Raw genomic sequence first — 27,259 nt, forward strand, 5'->3', positions numbered from 1 at the left:
CTGACGTGGCCTTGTTCCTCCTTCAAGAAGTACAAGGCAGATAGAAAATCCATTTATACACCCTGAGGAGAGACGAACCAGTTCAAATACTTCGTACACTAAGAAAATCCATCTTCCTGTGACACGTTTGCAGACCAGATGGAATAGTTAAGTATTCATGAGCCATGTTAAGTCCGGCCAAGACTCCCCAAAGAAACCACACTGAAAGAGCTGGGCTGAGTTGAATTTGGATGACAATGGCTTGTGGAACAACTAAGGACCATGCCGTTGGCCATCACAACCTCCCCAGCTCTGAGGAAATCAGAGCTCCATGGTAAAGCGTTAAATAAGGAAAGAAAACACTGTTAACAGAGAACACACTGACTTCTCTATCTTTCAGAGGCTGGGCATTCAATTCTTTTCTCCTTTATAGTACAGGCCCCCCCGTGAAACAATTGCTTCCACATGGGAGCCCGCCCTCCCTCTCTTCAAGAATATATCCAAACTCTCTAATCTTTAGATTCAGACACCTGAAAAGATGTTCTTCAAAATCCAGTCAATTAAACTGTTCTGCTGAGCAAACCACAAATTGACCAATGGCCACCCCAGTGCATTTCCAGGTGCCCCAGTTTATGCGCCACGTGACCGGAATTGAGGAACGGCACACAGCAGGTCCTTTTCCTCCCACAATGGTGGAATGAGAGCTGAGAGGAAAAGTTCAGCGTGTCATGCCAGAAAGAAAAAGAAAAATGTCCCTTCCACAGAATAAAACAGTTGTAGAAGGCAATCGGAATTTCCTGTAGGTTTTTCCATAGAAAATGATGGTTCTATTTGAATTTCTCACTGAAACATGGCTGTGTAGGTCAAAGGTGATTTAGTCAGACATGTGTAGAGAAAAACCTTACTTTGTCCAAAGCATGGAGGATCCACTGACGAGCCCATCCAGTCTTCAGATGGGGTGGGGTCTACTTCCTTGTCCTGTTTACAGTAATCTGCCATCCATGATTCCTTGGTACTTATGTATTGGTCTAGGAAAAATTCCCCAAAGATATTGAGAACACAAACAGTAAAGATTGAGAGTTCAAGTCACATCAATTCAATTCAGCAAAACAAGCTTTTATCGAATGCCTGGCTAAATGTAGAGCCCTATGCTAGACTCTGAGAAAACTGGTTCCCTGAAGAACCTCATGCTCCACTGGAAGAAATGAACGTTAGCGAAACCACCATCACCACAAAACTATCCCACAATGTGAAAGGAGCTAAAAGAAAGATACAAACAAAATGCTATGGGAGCATGTAACAGGGGAAGGTTTATTCTGCGTTGGCAGAAGTGGAGGAGCACACGGCCAAGTGCATGGCCATCACCAGAGACGTGAGGACCTTTGTTCTGGGTCTTGAAGCAGGTAGGGTTACCAACAGGACTAGACAGGATATTCTAGGCAGAAAGAACAGCACATGTAAAAACTTTAAGATATGAAAGCACACGTCATACTTAGGGAACACAGAATACTGCGGTGTGACTCTGGTACAACATGCTGGGGTACAGGGGACATAGCAAAGAAGCCTAGGCAAGAGAACAACTTGCTTTGTGAAGAGCATGGCATGCCATGCTAAGGGGCAGGGTTTGGAGGCAGAAAGACCAGCTAGGAGGCCACCAAACTCAGGAGACTGAAATCCAGCGGACAGTTCTCCACAAGTGGCTTTACTTTTTCAACAGGATAATTATAACAGGAAGAGCAGGTTAACAAAATTATTACACACCACACTTGGATAAAGACCTTCTTTACTAATTAAAATATCACACTTTTTTAAACAAGGATGATTAGTTCCTGGTTTTCAGTTCCAGTATTTGGCTACAGAAATTATATTTCTTTAAACACTAAGAGGTCACAGCAATGTTTCTGGGTTTCAGCACAGTATTAGAAATAAGGAATTAAAGGTTAAAAAAATAAAACAGCTTTACCAATGACAAGAATGCTTTTTAGAGGACATTTTTTTTTTTTTTTTAATTTTTAAACTTTACAATATTGTGTTAGTTTTGCCAAATATTGAAATGAATCCACCAGAGGTATACATGTGTTCCCTATCCTGAGCCCTCCTCCCCCCTCCCTCCCCATACCATCCCTCTGGGTCGTCCCAGTGCACCAGCCCCAAGCATCCAGTATCGTGCATCAAACCTGGACTGGCGACTCGTTTCATACATGATATTATACAGGCTTCAATGCCATTCTCCCAAATCTTCCCACCCTCTCCCTCTCCCACAGAGTCCATAAGACTGTTAACATTTTAAATTAAATACTAATAAGAAATATATCAATAGAACTCTTTTTATTTAAGGTAAGCTCTTATTTACCATGGCTTTTCAAAACACTGTCCCAAACTTTATCTAAACTTCCAGATGAACAGATTATATAAGAAATAACAGAGAAGCCAAAATAATATAGAAGAATCATGAGATCTATTTACCATTACATTGCTGATATTAATGAAACCTACAAATCTAAAACAGTGTTTTTAAAATTTAGGAATCAATAAACTTCTAGTCTCATTTCACTACACATTCTCTTAACTCTGACATGGAATAAGCCAATGGATATTGTATGAGACTCAACCCAACACATACCCTGAACAAAGTTCACAGATTTGCAGGACAGTCTGCCCTCCATATCTGTGGGCTCTGCAGGCAGATACAGAGGGCCAACCATATTCAATGAACTAGGCTATTTTACACAAGGGACTTGAGCAGCCACAGATGTGGATGGGGCGGGGGAGGTGAGGGGTAGGGAGTGTGGTGCTGGAACCAATCCCTTTGGATACTGAGGCACAACTGTAGCATGTGTTACTATCACTCAGACACTACATTGTTACCAAAAATCAGAGCCTAGGGATCAGTAACTCAAACAGTGAGTGTAGGCTTCATGGTGAACAAAGGCACTATCTCACTGTGTGATAATGTTACTATTCTTCTGATACAAGGACAAGTATAGGGACAAGATTCTGACTCACTATATTGAACCCAGGAGTGTACATTTCAGTGTTGTCAAAGACACTTTCAGAGCTCACGCCATTAGCTTGACAACCCGTTAACCCAGTGATTTTTAGAGTTACGTCAACACGATAATTGATGAGAAACAGCACAGACAACTGACCTTTCTCTAAAGACAATCAAAATCATACATTTCAAGAATTATTCTGTGAATAGTGTGAGAGAAATGAATTTAAACTCACTTCTAGGACATAATAAACCCCAGGGACCAATCATCATGGGGAGAAAGTTCGTCATGGACATGGGTATTTCCCACATGGTCTAAGCTCTTGCTTAAGCACCGAGAACACCAGCATAGGATGCCACTTCTGGAGCAATGGGGTAAGGAGCACCATGAGGCCAAATTAGGGTTTATCAGGAAAGCAGCTGTGAGGAGTAAGCGACGTCTGGTACAGGCCTGAGCAATTGTTAAACCAGAATTAACAGCCTTCCAGACAAGGGACGTATGCACAGAAGGGTACCAGTGTTCGAAAGACAACTTTCCACTCACCAATTAGCACAGAGGTGATGTTGACATCCAAGCGCTGTTTGGCCTTGGCTTCCAGCTTCAGTCGAGGAGGATGGAGACGACTAGCAGCCTGTTGTTGCCAGGATACGGAGCATGGCCAGGGCTCAATAAATGGCTCCCAGCCTAGCAGAACACAGGAAATAAGACATCTGCTCAGCAGATACCAAGAGTTTACAGGGGAACACCGTTCACAAATGCTCAGCAAGGACATACTATGGATAACAGCTTTCTATTTCCAACTTGATTTCACACAGAAGGCACCCTCTCTAGCTTCAGGTTATCCTACAGATGTCTGTGCTGTCTCAAGGACATGGGCAGCACAGCATACGTGCACCCCAACCATGGTCTTCCAAAGGTGGGAGGAAGGCAGGCAGGCGGGACGTGCCCTCTTCTATTAAAGAGCAGGCAAGCCCTGTTTTTGATACACTCAAGATGGAAAAAAGTGTCTCAGACTCAGGTTGGGAAAACAGTGTCAGTGTCAGTGGCTGAAGTAACTATTAAATTTAACTACCCTCTTACATCAAGAACCATTGGTTGAATAAATAGGTATATTCAGCAGTTCGTTAAGTTTTTCAAAATTTTCATCTTAAAATGTGTCATATGTACAGAAGGTATATTTAAACAACATTTATGTATGGTTTAAAGAATAAAATCACTGCAAACGCTCTACTCAGCTTATGAAAGAGAACATTACACATGCTTTTGAAGCTCCTGAGTAACAGTAACACTCCCCACTAAACCTCTCCCACTCAACTCCATTAGTTTGAATTTTTAATCATTCCTGTGTCCTTCTCTGTAGTTTTACCATCCATGTATACATTTCTGAAGAATAAATACATTAGTGTGTCCTGCTAATGTAGGGGATCTTCACATAAATAGAATCCAACTGTGTGTATTCTTTTGCAAGTTTCTATTTTTGATCAATAACATGTCTTTGAGATCCGCTCACATTGATGCCATATATCAGTGGGACATTATTTTCACCACTGAGTTCCAATCCACTTATGAACACACCACTTTGTTTATCTATTCTACTGCTAAGAGACACTGCACTTGATTCCAGCTTTGCTGCTATCTGGAAGGCCACTACCAGAAGCGGTCTTTTTTCACTTGTTTCCTAGGACACATAGGAGACTCTCAAAGGCACAGATCTAGAAGAAGTATGTTGAAGGGTTGCCAAGTATGCTTGTAGGTCACGTCAAATTGTTTTCGAAAGTGGTTGTCCCAATTTACAATTCTGACCGTAGGAAATGACACTTCTATGGCTCATATCTTCACCATACTTAGGTCTGTCACACTTCCTTTTTGCCCATCTGTTGGATGAGAAAAATGGTATCTTACTGTGGTTTTAAAGATGGCTTTTCAAGGCCAGTTAATTTTTCCCTAAACACAATCCACCGGCCATAGATGAGGTGATTTACTAATACAAATCCAATCTAACATGTAGCTTAACATTGGTACGTTCATCTCCTCACGCCGTTTAGTGCTTAGTGACCTGAATGTGTTCCTGCAACTGTAAAAGTAAGCAATATTTGCTCTGGGAAAATAAATGATTCTCAGAAAAAATAGCTACCATATGCCCTGTAAAACTTTCTCTCAACTAGCAGGGCTGGGACTATTATTCTGAAGTTAAACATTTTGAACAATTAGGAAAAAAGAGTGTTGCCTTTAAGTGAATCCAGAACAGAGAAGGGAGAATGTTAACTAACATATAATATTGAATGTGACACGTACTCTAGAACAATTAGCAGGCAGCAAAACACACTGGAAGCTTAATTTTCCCCTGACTTCAAAGGGAGCAACCGCTCTTCAACACTCCCTGGTTTACTTTGTCCATACCTACAAAGAATCTCTTTAAGGTAAAGAATGTCACAGCTCAAACTGTTCAGCCCTGTTACCGGATTGTTCTTGAATGTCCATCTGTATAGATCCTTACCCTGGTCTTTTCAGTGGAAGGAAAGAAATATGAAAATGACTTGCACTGTATCCAGGTTTATGTCTCTGGAAGAACATCTTGCCCTGAGCAACCACGTTCTACTTTAGGGAATAAATAAGGCAGGTTATAATCATTTACCAGCTTCCCAGGTGGCACTAATGGTAAAGAACCTGCCTGCCAACGCAGGTGACATAAGAGATTCAGGTTTAATTCCTGGGCAGGGAAGATCCCCTGGAGGAGGGCATGGCAATCCACTCCAGTATTCTAGGATTCTAGCCAGAATCCTAAGGACAGAGGCACCCAGCAGGCTACAGTCGATAGCATCACACAGTCAGACACAACTGAAGCAACAGTACGTATGCACGCAAGGCAGGTTATTTGCTGTTACTGACTCAGTGCTCTTCTAATGAGACAAGCCCAGTAGGAAGGGAGGAGGCCTTAAGTTTAGAATGTGTGTGGGCTTAAATCTCGCTTGAAAGTTAGCTACTCTCAGGGCCAGACGAGTGATCCTTCACTACTGAGCAATTTCATGTTCTGAAATGAGCCAAACTCCAGGATCAAAAAGAATTAACTATGAAAATTTTAAATAATTCCGTTGTGACATACCAAATATATTTTTAGAAATATGAAAAAAAAAATCTGTATCTTTTGTGCTCGTGCCCTTATTTTTCATCTTTCCCTGTCCTGTCCCACTCCTTTGCTTCATGTAAGATTTATGTAGAGATAGGCCCAGGCAAATGCTAAAGTGTATGTTTTAAATCCCATGATAATTATACTGACCTGACAGAGCACGGTTATAATAATCTCCAGAAAGGGTGAAGTGGGCGTAGCCTTCAGGGCTAGTTCTTACATGCTGCAGAAAATTCAGACCTGCAACGAAAGCAAATCTTATTGCAGTGTGGGGCGGAAACAACCAAAACTTTCTGTTGCTGACACAGCATATTAAAGAGATGTTAGAAAAACAAACACAAAGATACAGAGAACAGAGGAAGGGCTCCCAGAGGGGCAGGGACAGGGGTGGGAGCAAGGGTGTTCGATTGTATGGTGATGGAGAGAAACTAAATTTTTGGTAGTGAGCATACTGTAGGGTATACAGAAGTGGAAATATAAGGCTGTACACAAGAAAGTTGTATGTTATAAACTGATGTTATCTTAAAAATAAAGACCTATTGTGCCCAGTCGCTTCGGTTGTGTCCAACTCTTTGCAATCCCATGGACTATAAGCCACCAGGCTCCTCTGTCCATGGGATTCTCCAGGCAAGAAAACTGGAGTGGGTTATCATTTCCTCCTCCAGGGGATCTTCCCGACCCAGGGACTGAACCTGTGTCTTAAATCTCCTGCATTGGCAGGCGGTTCTCTATGACTAGCACCACCTGAGAAGCCCAAACAGCTATTAGTTATAATTAATACTAGTGATCTTATAGGAGAACACACAAAAATTTGATATTTTGTTCATCATGGGATTTTTATTTAATAAATTCTGATTTTTAAAAATATTGCATTAAAGTATCATTTATCTTAATCACTGATTTTCGTGGTTGCCCTTTAAATGCTGTGAATGAGGTAAATGCCTCATTTGCCTCCCCACCAATCCCAGCCCCAGCAACCAGGGAACATAAAAAACACATTTTTTCCTGAATATCTGAAAAGAAGGTAGTGTAATGAGAACAGTCATGCCCTCATAAATATTAGCTCAAAATGTTAAGATTACCATAGAAAAATAAAAATTATTTTCTACAGAAAAGACACTCACGCAAACAGTCAAAATTCCCATTGTTAGTTTTAGTCAAGTGGCCCTTTGGTGCCTAGAAACACAGAGAAAAGGAAAACTCCCACAGTGTGTAAAAGGTTGAACTAAATCCCCAGAATCGAATTTTCCTTGAAGGGAAAAGTGACTTACAAGACCAAAATGATGGAAAATTAAAAGTAAACACAGAAGTGAGATTTTCCTTTACTCTCTTTAGTAGCTGCATCTAACATGGCTTACAATGATGTGATTGAGGATAAAGCCCTTCTACAATCATCTCCACTCTGTTGAGGGACAGCTCTCAGATGAAAAGGGTTTCTCTTCCTATCTGGCCCTATGGAGGAGACAATGGGGTAAGCGTTTTAACAAGCCTCTGTGTTTGTTAATTTTCCATATAGCATGGAAACCCTATTTTCTACGCTTATCTTATAAATCCCTTTAATATCAGTACTCCCTACAATCTTTGGGCTTCCCTGAAGCCAGAGGTGGCTCAGAGGTACAAAATCCACCTGTCAATGCAGGAGACATGGGTTTGATCCCTGGCTCAGAGAAGATGGCAACCCACCTTCCTGGAGAAGAAAATGGCAATCCACTCTAGTATTCTTGCCTAGGAAATCACATGGACAAAGGAACCTGGCGGCTTACAGCCATAGGGTCGCAAAGAGTTGGACACGACTCAGCAACTAAACAACAACTACAATCTTAAGATACATGAAAACATAAACAAAATGGAGAGATCAGGAATTATTTAACTAGGGCTGTTTATAGAACAATGGCTTCCCATGTGGCACATCCCACGTGGCATAGTGGTAACGAATCCACCTGTCAATGCAGGAGACATAAGAGACGTGTTTGATCCCTGGGTCAGGAAGATACCCTGGAGGAAGAAATGGCAATCCACTCCAGTATTCGTGCCTGGAAAATTCCATGGACAGAGGAGCCTAGTGGGCTACACTCCATGGGATCACAAGGAATCAGACATGACTTAGGGATTGAGCACACACACATGTTAACAGAACAGAAATTTCATCAACGACAATTTCTATTATTCCCAACCCACGGTCTGAAGGCCACATATAGCAAATAAATACATGTCTTTAAAATACAAATAATGGAAAACACATGTAAAATCATTATCTAAATCTCTCCCATGCTATTAGGTATGGAAGAGCATGAGTAACATGAAGAAAAGACAGCAGTCGCTGCTGATCTTGGAGATGAACCTAAGGGTTGGGCGAGTACTCACGGGAGAAGGTGAGCTCGGCTAGAGGCACGTCGCAGTCCATGCAGTCATCGATAAAGCAGATACACACGCTTTCAGCTTTCATCTCCACACCCGAGATCAACCAGGCCGGTGCCGCCCCCTGGCTCTGCTGGCTGTTGGAAGCCAGGGAAAGGGATGTCCGGGGTTCAGCATTCTTGAACAACCAACTGGCTGCTTTTTTCAGCTGACCTGCAAAGCAATCGAAAGGTGATCAGTTGGACCTGTTCACATGGCTACTCAAGCAACTCACAGAGGAAACAGAAAAATACATTTGATAGGGACCTACTAGACAGCCCAAGAGAACCTTGATGCCAGATTGCAGTCTGAGACAGAACAAGGAAAACGAAGCACAATAATAGGAATCCTGCTTTTTTAGCCAACAGAACAAGGCCCTCTTTACTACACACCTCTACTCAAGTTTACCACATGACCTGGCTCAAAATGCTTGCAGGAAGCCATCCTTCCTCTACAGTGACATCTGCTGAAGGAGAGGAGAAAAGAGGAATGGACAGGCTCCAACTTCCAGGTGCCACTCGGTACTCAAGCATTTAATCTTCACTATGTAGTTCTGCATATTCTGATGTGCTGCTTTGTAACTGTTCTCAAAGGTCTTAGGTTGTACATACTTGCTCTTCTCAACCATGTGTGTACTGTAAAACTATTAAACAACAGCCCCCTGAACACAACCAGATTGCCAAAGCTAAAAAAGAACAGAACCGAAACGCAAAGCAATGCAGCCTTATACTTAGAAATTACCAGAGGCCAGTGCATGTGACCGTGGTGGGTGGTTCAGGGCATAGGCTTTGGAGCAAGATGGCCTGGCTTCTGATCCTGCACTGACTAGATATTGGCTCTTGGGCAAGTTGCTTGGTCTCTCTCTGCCCAACAGCACCCACTTACAGGACTGCCATGAGGAGGAAACAAGTGAGCACCTGGGAGGTTCTCAGATCAGAGCCTGGCATATAACAGAGGCTCTATAAACATTAGTTGGTATTATTGTCTTTATTATTGGTGGAACTAAACCTCAGTTACTAAAGAAATAAAGAGTAACAAAAATCCAAAAGGCTCTTAGAAATTTTAACGTGTTTGAATTGTTAAAGAGTAAAAAAAAAAAAAAAATGAAATGTAAACATTAAGGGATATGAAGTTAACTACACCAAAAGCAATGATGATTAGGAAAAAACGAAATTAAGGCACACAAGATAATTAGGCCTACCTTCCAATTGTTTTCAGAGATAAAGGATAGGTAATGCAAACAATCATGTGATAAGACCACACAAGTGGTCAAAGTTTAATCTGGTACAATTCTTTCAGAAAAAGATTTGTCAATTCAAGTAAAGAGCCTCAAAAAATATCTATATCCTCTGATCCAGTTTTTACAATACTAAGTCTCACTGGTGGCTCAGCTGGTAAAGAATCCACCATCAATGTGAGAGACCTGGGTTCAATCCCTGGGTTGAGAAGATCCCCTGGAGAAGGAAACAGCTACCCACTTCAGTATTCTGGCCTGGAGAATTCCATGGACTGTATAGTCAAACACAACAGAGAGACTTTCACTTTCACTTTCAAGTCTCACTACCAAAGCGGGACTTCCCTGGTGCTTTACTGGCTAAGACTCCGAGTGCCCAATGCTGAGGGCCCAGGTTCAATTCCTAGTAAAGGAACTAGATCCTGTATGCTGCAACTAAGACTCCTTATGCCACAACTAAGAGTTTGCAACTAAAAATCCCACATATGACAACTAAAAAGTCCCAAATGCCACATCAAACATCGAAGACCCTTTGTACCACAATGAAGACCTGGTGCAAATAAACAGATAAGTTTTTTTTTAAAGTCTCACTACCAAAGAAACTGAAAGATGTAGACAAAAGTTCATACACAAAAATATTAATAACAGAATTGTGTATAATGATGAAAGAATGAAAAACAACTGAAGACTAAATTATAATATGTCCTCAGATCAATGTAAAAGAATCATTTACAAATAATTTTAATGACAAGGGATGATGCCAATATTATATTATAATAAAATTGTAACTGTAATTCTATAAAGTATTTGCAATACAATCTACCAACATGTATAAATACCACATGTGGATGTGTGTGTGTGTTGGACACATTAGCATACTTTGTTTTATTGCACTTTGCTGATACTGCAGTTTTTACAAATTGAAGATGTGTGACAACCCTGTGTCGAGCAAGTCTATCAGCACTATTTTCCCAACAGCATTACTTAATAAAGATACATACATTGTTCTTATAGACATAATGGTACTGCACACCCAACCGACTACAGTAGAGTGTAAAAGCAACTTTTATTTGCACTGGGAAATCAAAAAATGTGTGTGACTTGCTTGACTGCAGTATTTTCTTTATTGTGGTGGTCTGGAACCAACCCCCTAATATCTCCAAGGTACGTCTGTATACAGTACATAGAGAAATAAAAAGGGAGGATATACATCCAAGTATCAAGACTAGGAAAAAATACAGCTTTTGTTGTGTCTCTGATTTAAGGACAAGGAGAGCACAGAGGGAGGTGGAGAGGTGGTGTGACACAGTGGAAGGAAGAGGGGCACACCTGGCTTTAAACCATTCCAGCCCCACGCTAAGACATAGCCTGAGACGAAACCATCTTACCAAACCATAGCCTTACCAAACCATCTGAGCCCGTTTCCCCATCTGAAGTGAGGCTAAGAATGCCACCACCAAGGGAATGAGGATTCGACAAGAAACATGACTAGGCACAGAGGAGCTCGATCAATGGCCAAGCTGATCGGTATCACCACCATTACTACTCCCAGTAGCAGCAGTGCTAATGTCTACAGGGCACATGCTGTGTGTTTTGCATAGAGTGCTTCTCAGCAACAAAGGACCAAGGGAGGTCCTCTAATCCTCACTTGTACAGGTAAGGAAGCACTGGAACAGAGAGCTCAGACTTGCCCAGGTCACTAACAAGGAGCCAGTAGGGACAGCGCAAGGATCTGAAGCCAGGCAGTCGGCTCCAGAGCCCACATTTACATCCACCATAAAATACTGCATCCCATTATTACTGGCCCAAGATTATACTCAGCCCACAGAAAACCACAGAGGGCTTTCAAAACACACTCCAGCTCACTAAGGCATCCATGGGAGTAGGGGAGGAAATGGAAAGATAAACATTATCAAACATTATTGTTTATCAAGATAATAGATAAAGGAAAAAGCCTTATTCAAATTACCTTGACACACCAAGAGAGCTTTGCGGCAGTCATCCATGCTAAACCCCAGCTCCTGCAGTCTAGCCAGCTGTAATTCTACGGGGGGAAATGGTATATATATTTTTATAAGTAATTTAATGTAAATTAACCCACAGACTAACTGAAGCAAAAAAAGAAATCAGAAACTGGTGACTCAGTCATTTCTCTTCTATAGGCAAAAATAAGCTCCTAATTGGAAGTTATCAAGTATACCCTGAAGTTTTTAAGTCTTTTCCCTATATTGGCTGTGTTTTAAAAGCCTAAAACTGAAACTCAGTATTATCCATATACTTTTGGAAGAAAACAAAGTTTAAAACTAAATCTTAGCATTATCCGTATCTCTAGAAGAAATGGTAAAAGGAAAAATACTGTAGGTTAGAATAGTTGGTTTGGGGTGTTTTCTTTATTTTAAAAATAAGAATTAGTCATACTTATGACTAATTATACTTATAACAATTATACTTATAACAATTATACTTAATGACAGACAATTATACCCTGAATAATCTAATTGTGCAAAAGAAAATCTTAAGAACAAGGGGAGTTTGGGAGAAGGCTGAATGGGTTTTATGGTTAAATACCTACCCAAAACAGGGTCTAAGGTGTGTCTTGTCCCTTCTCTGACTTCCTCTCCCCCTCGAGAAGCACCGGGAAGGTAGCTGTGAACGGAGCTGGCCTCCAAGGCCGCCACGTCTGGCACCGCAGCGTTAGCTTGCTCTGGGATGGATTTTGCAATGGCAAGAAACAGCTGAACATCATTATAGGAGAGTCTGATATCCAGGGCCTGTAACTGAATCTAACAAGATTTAAAAGGTGGCAGTTTTTAAAGCTGCAGTGGCTTCTGTGTCCACACCTCTCAGAGGTACCATTCTAACTCTGGTTCTAGAAATACAACAGACACTTCCTCATTTTGAAGACTGGGGAGATCTTTAAATCAAGCACTAATAGCCATGAGGTAAGATGTCTCAGATGTGAAGTCCAATGTCACAAAACTGTACCAAACAAAAACTACTACGTAGGGCAAATTACTAGAGCACTTAATAATTTGGTAGAATGATTTTCTTACAAGTATATGTAATCATCAAAGCAGAGAATCAGAGGAAGGCGATCCTTGCCTCCTCCAGAGCCAATTTGTAACACTCTGTTAATCCATTTTGCTTTGATCTATTTAATTTTTTAAATTTCTGAAGCCAACTGACCCCCCTCCAAAATTTCTCTCTGCTTTATTCAAACAGACCCTTAAATGAGTCAAGTTCTATAGTAATATTTCTAAAAATCTGGTGTTCCTCAGTCGTTAGCAATTCAGCTACCAGTGGAAAAAGCTGTACAGACACCGACACAAGACCACTTTAAAATGGGATGTCTGCTTGAAGTCTGGGTATAGTGCTTTATTTATTACTTGCTTCTACCTTTTTTTTTTTTTTTTTGAAGCCCAAAAATCAGAATGGCTTTTCTCTTTCAAACCTGCTACAGTTCAAATGGATTATGAATTAATTACTCCCTCTCTACCAAAGAAATAAAACATCCAAGTCTTAACTGGTCCTGGCCTGGCTTCACCTGCTCTGCTTCTCCTCTCCCTCCTCCTCACGTCCCCAGACTTCTTGCAGTGAGACCTCCCTCAGTCTCAGCTCTGCTGGGCCACTTCTACCCCTGACTTTGCTGCTTCCTAATTCAGAACTGCTCTCCTTCTTAGCCTATTTACATCCTACCCCCTGATCAGACTCTTCTTTTGTTTCACTCACAGTCAATATCCTTAACTATGTTGAACTCTGCTTTCTATAAACTATCATAGAACTTCAAGATCATACCAAACAATCAAAAGGTCTTTCATCCTCAAGACAAAGATCTTCTAGGGCAGAGACAATGTCATATATATTTTGTATTTGCTGAAGTAATGGAACTGTTGTTGAGGCTGGCAGAGTAAATAAGTAGTTCAAGTAAAGGGAAGTGTTTGGGAGAGCCTCGGTGTGTTATCCAGACTTGTCATCATTACCTCTAAGATGGGAGGAAAATCTTCGCTATTGAATGCATCCATCAATCCTGAACTATTCTGGTAAGAAGAATTTCCCACCAGCTCCACATGAATTTGTACTGGATCGACGATTGAAAGAGCTGTGTCGTGCTCATTCCCCAGTCGGCACGAAAACACCTAGAGGGTGAAATGCAATATGGCGTGAATTAATGTCTGATTTAGGAAGAGTCTCACCACCAGGAGAAAAGGGGGCCATCTTGGAAGCCATCAGTCCTCTCCTATAAAAGACCCATAACAACCACTGGAATGAACACTGTTAAGAGTGAGACTGGTGCCCTCACCCACTGCCAGCAGCACAGTGCTTCACCCGTGGGAAAGGCAGTTTGGCAATACATAACAAGAGACTTAAAAATCTCACACCCTTTGATCCAATAATCCTACTCTTGATGGGAACTAGTCCAAGGAAGTAATCAAAACATAGAAAAATTAACCAAAACATCATTTAATGCTAAATTTTAAAAAAAAAATTAAGAGAATCAATGTTTTCAAGATATTCCCCATCTACTCAGCAGAGTATTTTGCAGCCATTTAAAAATAAGTTTAAAAGACTACCTAGAAAGGTAGGAAAACAGTTACAATACTGGTTGTGAAAAAACAGCCCAATCAAAATATTACGCCAAAACTATAGGGGAAGAAATACCTCAAAATGTCAAGAGAGATTATGTAGGTGAGATAGGTGGGAATAAGTGGTTTTTCCCGCCCCTTCCCTAATTTCATGTAATACAGTTGTTACTATCAGAAGTGAAAATAAATACATTAATCACTGACGCTATGTGAAAGGTACATAGGGGTTCATTATATTATTCTGTTTACTTTGTGTATGTTTGAGATGTTCTAATAAAAATAAAGTAAAACATATTTATGGGGAGAGAACAGAGACGGAGGACGCTCATTCCAGGACCATATTATGCTGCATGCTCAGCAAGAGTAGAGGAGGAAGAAGAAAGCATCGCTTTAGTCTCCCCTGCTCCTTCCTCTTTTCTGGCATTTTCTAAAGAAAGAAAAAGAAAGTGAAGTTGCTCAGTCGTGTCCAACTCTTTGCAACCCCATGGACTGTAGCCTACCGGGTTCCTCCATCCATGGAATTGTCCAGGCAAGAATACTGGAGTGGGTTGCCATTTCCTTCTCCAGGGATCTTCCCGACCAGGGATCAAACCTAGGTCTCCTGCACTGCAGGCAGACTCTTTACCATCTGAGCCACCAGGGAAGCCTGGCATTTTCTAGAGCTATTGAAAAGCATATGACACCAAGGTCCTCTGCTGTATTCAACCTTAGCTCATTTTGCCTTCTTTACAAATTCTCCCCCAAGGATGTATTAGGGTAGTCTTAAAATTCAGATCCAACTGTGCCACCTTAAGAACAAGACTGAAAGGAGTTTCCAGGAAGCTCGAATATTTTGCCATGGAGTTTTTCTAAGATTCTGGAGCAGGAAAGTTCCATTTTCCTTTTTTCTTCCCTGGCGTCTGCTACACAAAACCCAATTGTACCTGACAGTTCATTAATCAATCACCAAACTTCCTCGTTCAAAACTGGTATTGTGGAGGCTTGGAAAGCAGACGAACTGCAATTTCAGGACCAAGTCACATCACGCTAGCAGGCAAATCCTTCCTCTCACACTGAGGTTTCTTTACATGAGAGATACAAGTGGTAGGGAAATAAAATCTCCACAGGTTTTATTCAGCTATTTCTGACCAGAAAAAAAAGTACTATCTGCTGCTGAGGGTGGAAGCAATTTTTGTTCCCTCAACCTCTGAAATATCACTGGGAAGAACTGAGCATGAAAAAGTTTAATCATAAATGGGAAGCAAATGATGAGTAACTCTGACCAAATATTCTAGTATTCTAACAAGAGGAATATTAGCAGAGATCGGTGACTTAAGAATATTTGCCAGAGGAGATAATAATCTGCCTCATTTCTCCTCCTGTCTCCACACATCCTGGCTCTAGAGACAGAGCAGTTTTTGCATAATATTGTAGAATGTAATCTTCTGGTTACAAAAGCCATCCCAATGCAAATTATCTCCTTCATGAGACTGAATCAGAGCCATGAGCATCACAATTAGAGATTCAGCCCTTGAGGTCAGGGCCAACTCTCCAGAGGTGCCCTTTAATAGATCAGATATTCCTGGAAGGATAACATGGAAAGTCCCTAACACTTTAGTATCACGTTTCTATAACCAGAAAGCTCTAGGTCTTCGCGAGGACAAGCACTCAATGTGTAGAAGGGGATGCAGGAGAAACAAGGACCCCTTCCTCACCCTCACAAATTAGCCAGGGCCTAGACCCACAGAACCAGGAGGACATGACAAGGAGCCTGTTGAGGAAAGGGGGATTGGAAGAGCTTCCTTGAACATTCTGAGGAAGGGCTGGGTCTAAGAGAAAGAGGTACAGTCCCTCCACACATTCACAGCCTGACCCTGGGGGCCTGAATTCACACATTAGAATAACCTGGTAGATGTGAAGAGAAAATGAAGAGAAGAGGGCAAGGGTCCTCTGGTCCCATTAATTATCACCCTGAAGGAAAGTTTAGGAGGTAAAATTATTCTCCAGATGCTTTTCTCTTAAGCCAAACATTGAGTGCTTCAATCAACACAAAGACTTCTTACCTCAATGCCAAACAAACTTCCTGAAAAGGGCCGATCAACAAATCGGGGCTTGTAGGTGAGCACAGTGGTGCCTTTGAGAATGATGGCGTTGGTATCGAAGCAGGATACATCTTCAACGACCACAAACTCCGTGCCTGGAAAGGACAGTATCATCAACTAGGCCAAAGCTGGGAAATGAAAGCAGCAGGTGTCATAAACCAGGCAGCACATCTACTGGGTGGGGGGCCGACAGGTCAGCCAGAAAGATCAGATGTCTAGGATGTCTGTCGACATTCTGCCGACACCCTCAGCAGGTCCTGCAGATCTGGCCAGGCGCAGCTGAGCCAAAAGAGCCCTGCACAGGCATAAGACCGGGACGCACTTTCTCTTTTTAGAATGTAGTTGTACGCTAGGTCTCCTGGGAGGCAGGACAGACACTGAGAAGCTCTGGAAACCACCCCTTCTCCAAGCGATGATCTGATTTAAGTTCCCAGGAAGCAGATTCAGATACTGATGTTGGTCAGGCAGCAAAGAGCACTGGGTCATCTGTGTATATATTCAGGGTTGTTTACAAAGAATGCGGACCACTTTTTTTGCTTTTTAAATTGGTAGACACAGACAGTTTTCTATTCATCTGGACATGGCAAGTTTACTTTTTGTTTTCATCAAAAAACATGTATAAACTGAACTTTTGAAACTAAATCTATTTTAAATGCCATGAGCTATTCAGCTTCTTTCAAATCACTGTGCAGGAGATAGGATATATCACAAGCATAACAATAAATACATATATATGTACAGATGTGCTATGAGAGTCTGCTAGTTAACAAAAACCATAGTAAATCTGTTTATAAAGGAAAATATTCTTTGTGTAAAGACAGCACCAATCCCCTCATTTATTTATCTTCTAAACTGAGATTTTTCACATACCACTTTTGCCTAAACTCAGTAAGGCACATTTGTTGGGGCCCTGGAGATCAAACAGAAAACTGAAGCCAGATTTAACACTGGGAAAAAAGATCATTGCCCAGGTGGGTACTCAGGCCAGGCACATGCATTAGGGGAGGTCAGAGGAGAGGGACTAGATCTTGCAGGCTTCACTGTGGGCCAGGCAATTCCCATCTGAAAACAGAGGTCAAGAATGTCAACAGTTGTTAGTCTGCAAAACGTGGAAACACGTAAGTGTTCGTGTCAAAATGCAGAGGCAACAGAAAAGTCATACTGTAAGACACAAAATTAGCCTAAAATCCAAACCAAGAATAGGTGACTCACAACTACGTACACTTACCTGTTACGTTGACCTTGACCTCCAGGTGCCTTTCGGTGGACACAGGAAGGGAAGACCGTTTGGTAACTACTCCACTTTTCACAGTTTTGGGAATTACAGCAGATTCGCTGCTAGAGTTACGGTGGCGAAAAGGAGTAACTTTAGCTGGCTTCTTAATATCACTGGGGGTATGGAGAAAATCGTGCACCAACAGCAGCCAGTCAAATATGAGAAACACACGGAGATTGTTGAGAACAACTGTGAAACAGGAGGAATCCTTTGTAGACCTACAAGAAAGAAGATCATAAAAATAAAATAGGAAAAGAGGAACATGACATTTCACTAACCTGCAAATATATTACTCAATTTGGGCAGGTGATACTCTAGCGTTTTCTTTTCTTTTTTTAATTTATTTATGGCTGTACGGGTATTTGCTGCTGTGTAGGCTTTTCTCTAGTTGCGGCAAGCAGGGGCTACTCTCTAGTTGCAGCGCTTGGCTTTCTCACTGTGGGGGTTTCTCGTGTTGTGGAGCATGGGCTCTAGGGTACACTGGCTTCCATAGTTGTGACAGGCGGGCTCAGTAGTTGCTGCTCCTGGGCTCTAGAGCACAGACTCGATAGCTGTGGTACACGGGCTTAGCTGCTCTGCACCATGTATGATCTTTCCAGATCAGGGATCAAACTCATGTCTCCTGCATTGGTAAGTAGGTTCTTTACCACTGAGCCACTAGGGAAGCCCTCCAGCATCTTCTAAACTAAGCTTTGAATATCAATAAACTCTGAGCCCGAGTCTAGTAAAACATTCAGTATACGTTTTCAAAAGTCAATCATATTTTTAAACAAGAAGGGACGTATTACAAGAAAGCAGTAGCAAGTATGTCATCCTGCAGTTCTCAGACATCCCCATCTCGGGTGTTTCCATTCCCTGGCAATCATCTGGCAATGTCCGGAGACATTTTTGTCACAAGTGAAGGGGTTCCTGTAGGCATCTTGTGGGTAGAAATCAGGGATGCAGCTAAACAACCCATAATGTACAAGATAGCCTTCACAACACAAAATGATCTAACCTACAATGCTGAGTTTGAGAAATCCTGGTGTGGTAGAAAAAGCATGGGCTTAAATCATGTCACTTAAAATCTGTGTTATCTTGGGTAAGTTGTCTAGCTTCTCTGAGCCTCTTTCCTCACTTTTGCCTGGAAAATCCCATGCACGGAGGAGCCTGGTGGCTGCAGTCCATGGGGTCGCGAAGAGTCAGACACGACTGAGTGACTTCACTTTGACTTTTCACTTTCATGCATTAGAGAAGGAAATGGCAACCCATTCCAGTGTTCTTGCCTGGAGAATCCCAGAGATGGCGGAGCCTGGTAGGCTGCCATCTATGGGGTCTCACAGAGTCGGACACGAATGAAGCAACTTAGCAGCAGCAGCAGCTGATTTCCTTATCCAGGGGATCTTCCTGTCCCAGGGATTGAACCTGCATCTCCTGCATGAGTAGACATATTCTTTACCACTGAGTCATCAGCAGGTTCAACCCTTGGGTCGGGAAGATCTCCTAGAGAAGTAAACAGCAACCCACTTTAGTATGCTTCTCTGGAAAATCCCATAGAAAGAGAAGCATGGCGGGCTACAGTCCATGAGGCAAAAGAGTTGGACCTGACTTAGTGGGACATGACTTAGCAACTAAAGAACAATAACAAAACAGTTGATTTACATTATGTTAGTTTCTGCTGTAGAACAAAGTGAATCAGTTCTCCATATACATAAATCCACTCTCTTTTTTAAGATTCTTTTTCCACATAGGTCGTTAGTATTGAGTATTGAGCAGAGTTCCCCGTGCTATACACAAAGTCCTCACTAGTTAACTATTTTATATACAGTAGTGTGTGCCTGTCAATCTCAGTCTCCCAATTTACCACTCCTCCCCCTTTACCCTGGTAATGAGACGATTGTTTTCTACATCTGTGACTCTATTTTTGTTTTGCAAATAAGTTCATTTGTACCATTTTTTTCAGATTCCACATATAAATAATATCATATATTTATCTTTCTGTTTTCTCACTTATAAACCGAGCAATAATAAAACAGTAAGAGAGAAACCACCAGGCACATAAAAGGTCTGATAAATGTCAGTTCCCTCCACTACAGGCTGTTTCTAAAAGATCAGTGAGGCAGGCACTCTTTCTTCAACGTTAAGATCACTTCTTTATAAACATCAAATTTACATGCTAGTACATGATGGTTTCTCTAGCTGGAACTAGCCTGAGACCCCAGATTTTTTAGCCAAAGAGGGAGGACAAATAAGATGATGTTTACTGTGGCTGACACCCCAAGCACCCTAGAAGTAGAGCTGCAGGGGAGGGGGAGGGGGTACTGGTTCATTGCCATCATTACCCTCAATTCTATATTTGAGGTGAAAACCCTAGAAGGACTCTCAAGCCTGGCTTCAAGCCATGGTGTGGTCAGGGCCAGGCACCGTCAGTATATTAGTGGGCAGAGATAGCTAAGACAAGAAAAATGGGCAAGGACGCCCCTATAGTTTTCGGGACTGAACTTTGTTCTGTGAGCCCAAAATCGATTCTGGGGCTCTGGCTACTACACATACCTGCTTCACGGCCCTAAAAGGGGCTTCTATTCAGGAAAAGCTGATTCGGAGATTTTTTTTTTTTAAGGCTGGCTTCTCTAGTCTCTTGTTTCTCCTAAACCTGGCTCACTGCCCCTAGAAAAAGGGCACTGTGGTGCATGCCTCCTTCATACAGACATAGCATTTTTCACAGAAACACTTCACCCTTTTGTAATGGAGAAAAAATGTCGCCCTCAGTAAAATTTTTCCACCCCATTTTGAACACAGATCATCAGCGTTATGAACTAACTGGAAAGTCAAAGTATGTCTGATCCCTTCTCTGGAAAATATTTCAAGCCTTTAAACACTGTAAAGTGATTTATATTTGACACACAAAATCCCAACAGAAGAGCAATTCTTCTTGAGACACAGAAAGCGTTCAAAAGTTCCAATCAAGAGAACATTTTAACCCTCTCACTAACAACGGTATTTCTGTTAGCAAGAACCAAGGTGGACGACTTTATTATTAGCCTCTGAGAAATTATACATCTTTAGTATATAAATTTATTAATATTTTAAGGCTTCTTGTATATTAAAAATATAATAGGTGGGACAACTAGTTGATATTGAGGAAGCCAGTTCAATAACAAAGCAAACCGAAAAAAGACACTGTTTCAGCAGATGGACCAAATGTATGCAAGCCTTCTGTTCAAATAAACATCATCTTCCAACAAAGGCACTGCAAATCACAGCCAGCTTATCATCTGACTGCAATCAGCCCAGTCACTAAAATGTGGTGGGCTTGACAACTGTTAGACAAGACACAGGCTTTAAAATCAGAGGCCCAAGCCTGAGTTCTGACTACTTCACTTACTGGCTGTGTATCCTCAGAAGAGTTACTTAATCCCCTCCAAGCTTCTATGCCTGTATCTGTAAAATGGGGAAGAAGTCGCCCACTGGACAAACTTGTGAGAATTAAGATAAAGGCAAGTAAAGTGCCTAGCCCTTGGTAAGGCTCTGCTGCTGCTAAGTCACTTCAGTCGTGTCCGACTCTGTGTGACCTCATAGATGGCAGCCCACCAGGCTCCCCCGTCCCTGGGATTCTCCAGGCAAGAACACTGGAGTGGTAAGGCTCAGTAAGAGGCAACTAGCATTCCCATTACTAAACTGTTTTAAAATTCATGTATAGTGAAGAAGAATCCACCTGCCAATGCAGGGTACACGGTTCAATCCCTGATCCAGAAAGATTCTACGTGACACATGACAACGAAGCTTGTGCACCACAACTACTGAGCTCATGCCCTAGAGCTTGCGAGCCACAACTACTGAACCCCTGTGCTACAACTACTGAAGCCCATACATCTACAGCCCGTGTTCCACAACAAGAGAAGCCGCCACAATGAGAAGCCCACTCACTGCAATGAACAGGAGCTAGCCCTAGAGCAACTACTAGCCCCAATGGCAGCTAGAGAAAGCCCACACACAGCAACGAAGACCCAGTGCAACCAAAAATAAAATAATTAATACAATTTTTTAAAAGCTCATGCAAAAGTTTAAGTATCTAATTAGGCAGAATTCCTAAACACATATGGAGATCACGACCCCTCCCTAGGAAAACTCAACCCTAAGGAATTCACTGAACAGCACACTGCAATGTCACACATATACAAATAAAAGTACAATTTTGGTAAGTTTTTTTTTTCCTCTCTTGCCTAACCAAGAAGTTTTTCCCAGCCTTTTTACTTACTGGTTTATATATTTACAACTTATCTGATGACATTAAGCACTAATAGAATGAAACTGACATCAGTTCCAAAGGTCTCCTGTTGAATTTCTATCGATCGTACCTAACTTTTCAGTTTTCAGGTCTATGCCCACTTAGTCAAAAAATTTTACAGTAGTGTATCATAAAATAACCTAAGCTACATCAGGAATAATTGTAAAAGCTCCCATCTATGCCAAGCAGTAGCCAGAATATCTTGTTTAATTATATGTTGGTGTTGTTCAGTTGCTAAGTTGTGTCCAACTCTTTTCAACCCCATGGACTAAGCACGCCAGGCTCCTCTGTCCTTCACTATCTCCCAGAGCTTGCTCAAATTCATGTCCACCGAGTCATGATGCTATCTTACCATCTTATCCTCTGCCTCCCCCTTCATCTTTTGCCTTCAATCTTTCCCAGCATCAGGATCTTTTCCAGTGAGTTGCCACTTGGCATCAGATAGCCAAAATATACTGGAGCTCCAGTTTCAGCATCAGTCCTTTCAATGAATATTTAGGGCTGATTCCCTTTAGGATTGACTAGTTTGATCTCCTTGATGTCCAGGAGGCTCTCAAGAGTCTTCTCCAGCATCACAATTCAAAAGCACCAATTCTTTGTTGCCCAGCCTTCTTTAGGGTCCAACTCTCACATCCATACATGACTACTGGAAAAACCATAGCTTTGACTACACAGAGTGATGTTTAATTATTGCTGTTGTTCAGTCGCCCAGTCATGTCCGACTCTTTGTGACCCCATGGACTGCAGCATACCAGGCTCCTCTGTCCACCACTATCTCCCACAGTTTGCCCAAATTCATGTCCACTGAGTCAGTGATGTCATCCAACCATCTCATCCTCTGTTGCCCCCTTCTCCTCCTGCCCTCAATCTTTCCCAGCATCAGGGGCTTTGCTAATCAGTCAGTTGTTCACATCAGATGACCAAAATACTGGAGCTTCAGCATTATTCCTTCCAACGAGTATTCAGGGTTGATTTCCCTTAAAATGGACTGGTTTGATCACCTTGCTGTCCAAGGGACTTTCAAGAGTCTTCTCCAGCACCACAGTTTGAAAGCATCGATTCTTTAGCACTCTGTCTCTTAATTATCACCTCCTCCCTATGAGGTAGGTACAGTAACTCTTTCCTATTTTATAGTAGATGAAAATGCAGGTGAGGAGATGAAAAAACTTGTCCTTGGACACATTACTAGGAAGTGGTAGATAAAGGTTTTGAGCCCAGGTCTATGTGATCCCAAAACCGATGCTCTTTTCACACACAACAGTGCCTCCCATAATACCAAGAAGAAAAACATAATCTAGTTCAAGGAGGCTAAAGCTCATTTTACATGGAGAAGTCAGTCATTAAGACCTGCACAGATAACTCGATAATGTAAGTCAACACCACTTCTCTTCTATCATTTCTATAGACCAAAAGACTTTTCCCCCTTACATGAGTATAATTCCTTCCTTCCCCAAGTCGCTTTACATATTAAAAGTCTACAGCTGATGGGGGGGCTTCCCAGGTGGCACAGTGGTAAAGAATCCACCTACCAATACAGGAGACACAGATTCAATTCCTAGGTTGGGAAGATCTCCTGGAGGAGAAAATGGCAACCCACTCCAGTATTCTTGCCAAGAGATTCCCATGGAGAGGGGAGCCTGGCAGGGTACAGTCCATGGGGTCGCAAAGAGTTGGATACAACTTAGGGACTGGGTATGCACGTGCACACACATCTGATAGGGAGGTTGATTTTAAGAATCTGGTTTAATCCTAACTACTTTCCTTAACGCAACAGAGACATCTTTTGGCCAGTCAGCGAAACTGCATGGTTGCAGGAACACTTAATATACAGTACACTGCACTAATAAGCCATTATTTATTTCTCAAAGATTGCTCAGTCCTGTGATGCCCTAAAGCCTACATGGTGTTGGCCCACAGGCCACAGAAGGGCATATGTCATGATAAAGAAAGGCAAGGTCAGGGTCTGGATCTCCCACCTGAAATGCAGTTCAATCTGAATGGAGCCTTGCGTGGTGCTGCTGCTTTTAGAGGGCTGAAAGATGCAGGTGAACACGTTGGTCACACCAGGACTGGTCTTCTGCCCAGCAGAGCGGGTGTCAAAAGCCATCATGGAATGGGAAACCAAGTTAACGGACTTGGTTTGGTTGGAAAAGCTCTCATAGAGCAGTTTACACTTCTTGAAGTCAAATCTACGGGAGAAAGCAGTCAAGACGTTGAACGCTTCCATTTTCAAAATTATGTATGTTTAAGATAAAAGAACAAAACCATAAATATGCCTAAGTTCTATGAAGGAGATAACTTCACTCTGAGATCTGTCACTGATTTTAACAGTCTCCACAAAATGGATCGAAGTGTCACTTTGCCTTGTACCTTCTTTTCCATTTCTAAGGAGACACTCTTGCCCATGGGAACTTCATGGGGAATAACAATACCACATATGTGTTGCATGCTTGGTTCGTTAGCATTCTCATTTCTCACCTAAGTTTAGTAAGACAATATATTCGTAATAATCCCCAAGGGTGAGGGTCCCTTTAGTCCTTCATCTGTCGACTCCTGGCCTGCATGGAAGAGTCTGTCTCCACAGTCTGCTGAATTTTTATGCAAGAAGTTCCTGGGAACCACCACAACAATAAATAACACTTTTCATGGAGAGAAGTAATGCAGCTCATCTACCAACAGAAAATGCATCTGCAACTGCCATTTTTCAAATAACAGGCAGAGCTGCAATGGGCAGTTCTTAATCACTCAGTACCATCATGACAATCCAGACAGAATTACCCCATATTGGAAGAAAGTAAGGGCATAACCAGTCATCAGAAAAAACTGCCGGTTCACAAGATAATCAATCTGGGACCCCAACTCCATCATATCATGTTCTCATTAGTTGAGTTAGATAGCTGGATGAATTTTTAAGGGAAAAACAAAACAGAAGACAGTGTGTGTCCCATAGAAAAATTACTAGCCTTGAAGTGCTATTTTTAAATACGGAACCACTTTTCCAGTCATATGATCTTATACTAGTCAAAAACTATCTGGAGAACAGGAGTAATATCTGCTCAACTTTACTTGACTGTCAAGAGATGAAAATGTTGTCAAGTGTGAAAATACAATGCACTTTTGGGGGTTCTATACCAGTAATCACAAATTCCTGGTCTATAGTAACCAAGAAGACATAAGTTAGTGAACTGCTGGGTGAGCACATGCCTTATCTAAAGGTTGCCCAAGCTTCCACTCAGCTCCCAGATGCTTCTAATTGAGAACACTGGCCCTCTGCTGCCAAAACTTACAATTCTTCAAAGGAAGCTGAAATCCAAACTTTTTCACATACAATTCACTAATTCTGGCCAGCGAGGCCATCAACACCGGTGTTCACCAGATAGCTCTGGACTCCCTCAACACAGACACACAGGGAGACTGCTTCCTGACTCCGCACTCACGTGGGACCATGTTCTAGCACCACAGGGCTTACCAGGATCCCACTGCCATTCAAGACCACTCAAGGGCTCTTCTCACCGGCACAGGAAGCTGCTCTGTCAGCCAGGGTAACTACAGTGAGCAGAGCAGCCCAAGACCATAATGGACAGGAAACACGAGGAGAAAAACATTGTTACTCTTCTAAGTCACTGATATTTTGGAGTGCCCATTACCGCAGCATAACCTCAGCTGTCTTGACTGACAGATGAATTTAAACTTTTAAAAAGCATTGTGCAGACCAACCAAAAAGCATCCTGCAGGCAGACCACATTCAGCTGTGAACCACCACTCGGCCACTCTGCTCTACACGATAGCACAAGGTGTACAGGATTTCTATTACCATTACTAATAGTAAAACCATATAATCACAGCCATACCTGGCTAGGGACCCAGCAGCTTCTTTTCCTTTTGGATCTTTCAGCTCCAGACTTACATTTACCATATCAATGAGGAAACACATGCACGTGTATACTTCTCCACTCAGAACAGTCTGGAAAAGGAAAATGTCAATCAATTCATAGTTGTCAATCTAAAAATGGAGTTAATGTCATGAAATCTAATTTGCTGTGGCTCCATCTTCTTTCGCCAGCTGACTCTGAGGAACAGATACACAGGATGATGATCATGAGACCACGAGAGTTACAGAAGAACCTAACGTCACACTCACGTGAATCCTTGGGTCTTGCAAATCATAAGGCCTCATGAATTCCTCTATGGGCTCTCCAAGGTTGTTCTCCAATAAACCCCGGATCAGCTTGTACTTGCACAAATCCAGAGAACAGTGGACTGAGGAGAGATTGCCATGGATAGATATGTCTGGCACCGTATGACTTATTTCTCTATGGAAAAACATAAAAGGTCACGTCCACAAAAAAATCACGAACTTAACATTGACACAGCTCACACCCAAATATAAGTGCTAACATGTACTCACCTCCCTTATCAACCAATTAATTTCTAATCTTCAATGACAAAAATTTCATGAGTCCAAGTGAAGCAGGTTAGTACAACTGTCATCTTTCAGCTACAAAAGGCCATTTTTCTCCCCAAATATACATTTATAAAATCCCCAAATCTGAGCTAACTAATTGATGAATAAAGAAAAATTTCATAAGACTCAGAAACAACTTACACATTATAGTTGGGAGAGCAATTAAAAAGAAAAAAAGACAAAAGGAAAAGATACAGGTACAGAGAACAGAGGAGTGGTACAAAAATAGGTGAAGGGGATTAAGAGGTACAAACCTCCAGCCATAAAATAAACAAGCCATGGGGATATACTATACAGCATGAACAATATGGCCAACGATAACTGCAATAACTTTGTGTGGAAACAGATGACTATGAGGCTCATAGCAGAGATCATTTCATAATGTGTGCAAATGTCAGATTACCACATAGCTGAGACTAACACATTATTGTACAACAAGTATATTCTAATAAAAAAGAAAAAATGACAAGCTCTTTATCCATTTAGTGGTAACAAAAGAAAGGAACCAGTGTTTCATAACGAGCCAAGATGGGACAGTAGGATAAAACCCGACTCAGTCACTCATTTCAAGCTGAGATGGGCAGGCAGGAATGATGTTGAAAATGCCCATGTCAGGGAGGTCTTCCCTAGTGGTCCAGTGGCTAAGACTCTGCTCTGCGCTCCCAATGCAGGGGGCCCAGGTTCGATCCCTGCTCAGGGAACTAGATTCTGCCTGCCACAACTAAAGATCCCTCATACCACAAACACCTCAGCGCAGCCAAAAAATAATCTTAAAAAAAAAAAAATGCCCAGGGAAGGGGGAATATACTTCATCCCAACACTGAAGAGCTTTTTCTCTACCCTCCTAAAGGTGAAGT

The 27,259-nt window shown here is 41.9% G+C and overlaps 1 protein-coding gene across 8 annotated transcripts in view; it reads right to left on the reverse strand.

Moving 5' to 3' along the window:
• The window catches only part of VPS13D (vacuolar protein sorting 13 homolog D), a 273,597-nt gene that overhangs the window by 176,653 nt on the left and 69,685 nt on the right, over positions 1–27,259 (reverse strand). For all 8 annotated transcript variants that reach the window (XM_070768193.1, XM_070768192.1, XM_070768191.1 and 5 more), the window contains 12 exons: positions 26,079–26,250; positions 25,789–25,901; positions 23,914–24,126; positions 17,623–17,888; positions 16,356–16,489; positions 13,711–13,866; positions 12,303–12,513; positions 11,700–11,774; positions 8,464–8,670; positions 6,250–6,339; positions 3,516–3,656; positions 885–1,007 (listed from right to left, as the gene is read on the reverse strand). In XM_070768193.1, the coding sequence (XP_070624294.1) occupies positions 885–1,007; positions 3,516–3,656; positions 6,250–6,339; positions 8,464–8,670; positions 11,700–11,774; positions 12,303–12,513; positions 13,711–13,866; positions 16,356–16,489; positions 17,623–17,888; positions 23,914–24,126; positions 25,789–25,901; positions 26,079–26,250 (1,901 nt within the window). The remainder of the gene's footprint in view (positions 1–884; positions 1,008–3,515; positions 3,657–6,249; positions 6,340–8,463; positions 8,671–11,699; positions 11,775–12,302; positions 12,514–13,710; positions 13,867–16,355; positions 16,490–17,622; positions 17,889–23,913; positions 24,127–25,788; positions 25,902–26,078; positions 26,251–27,259) is intronic.

The sequence above is a fragment of the Bos indicus genome, chromosome 16 (assembly GCF_029378745.1).
Source record: "Bos indicus isolate NIAB-ARS_2022 breed Sahiwal x Tharparkar chromosome 16, NIAB-ARS_B.indTharparkar_mat_pri_1.0, whole genome shotgun sequence".
NCBI classification, from domain to species: Eukaryota; Metazoa; Chordata; class Mammalia; order Artiodactyla; family Bovidae; genus Bos; species Bos indicus.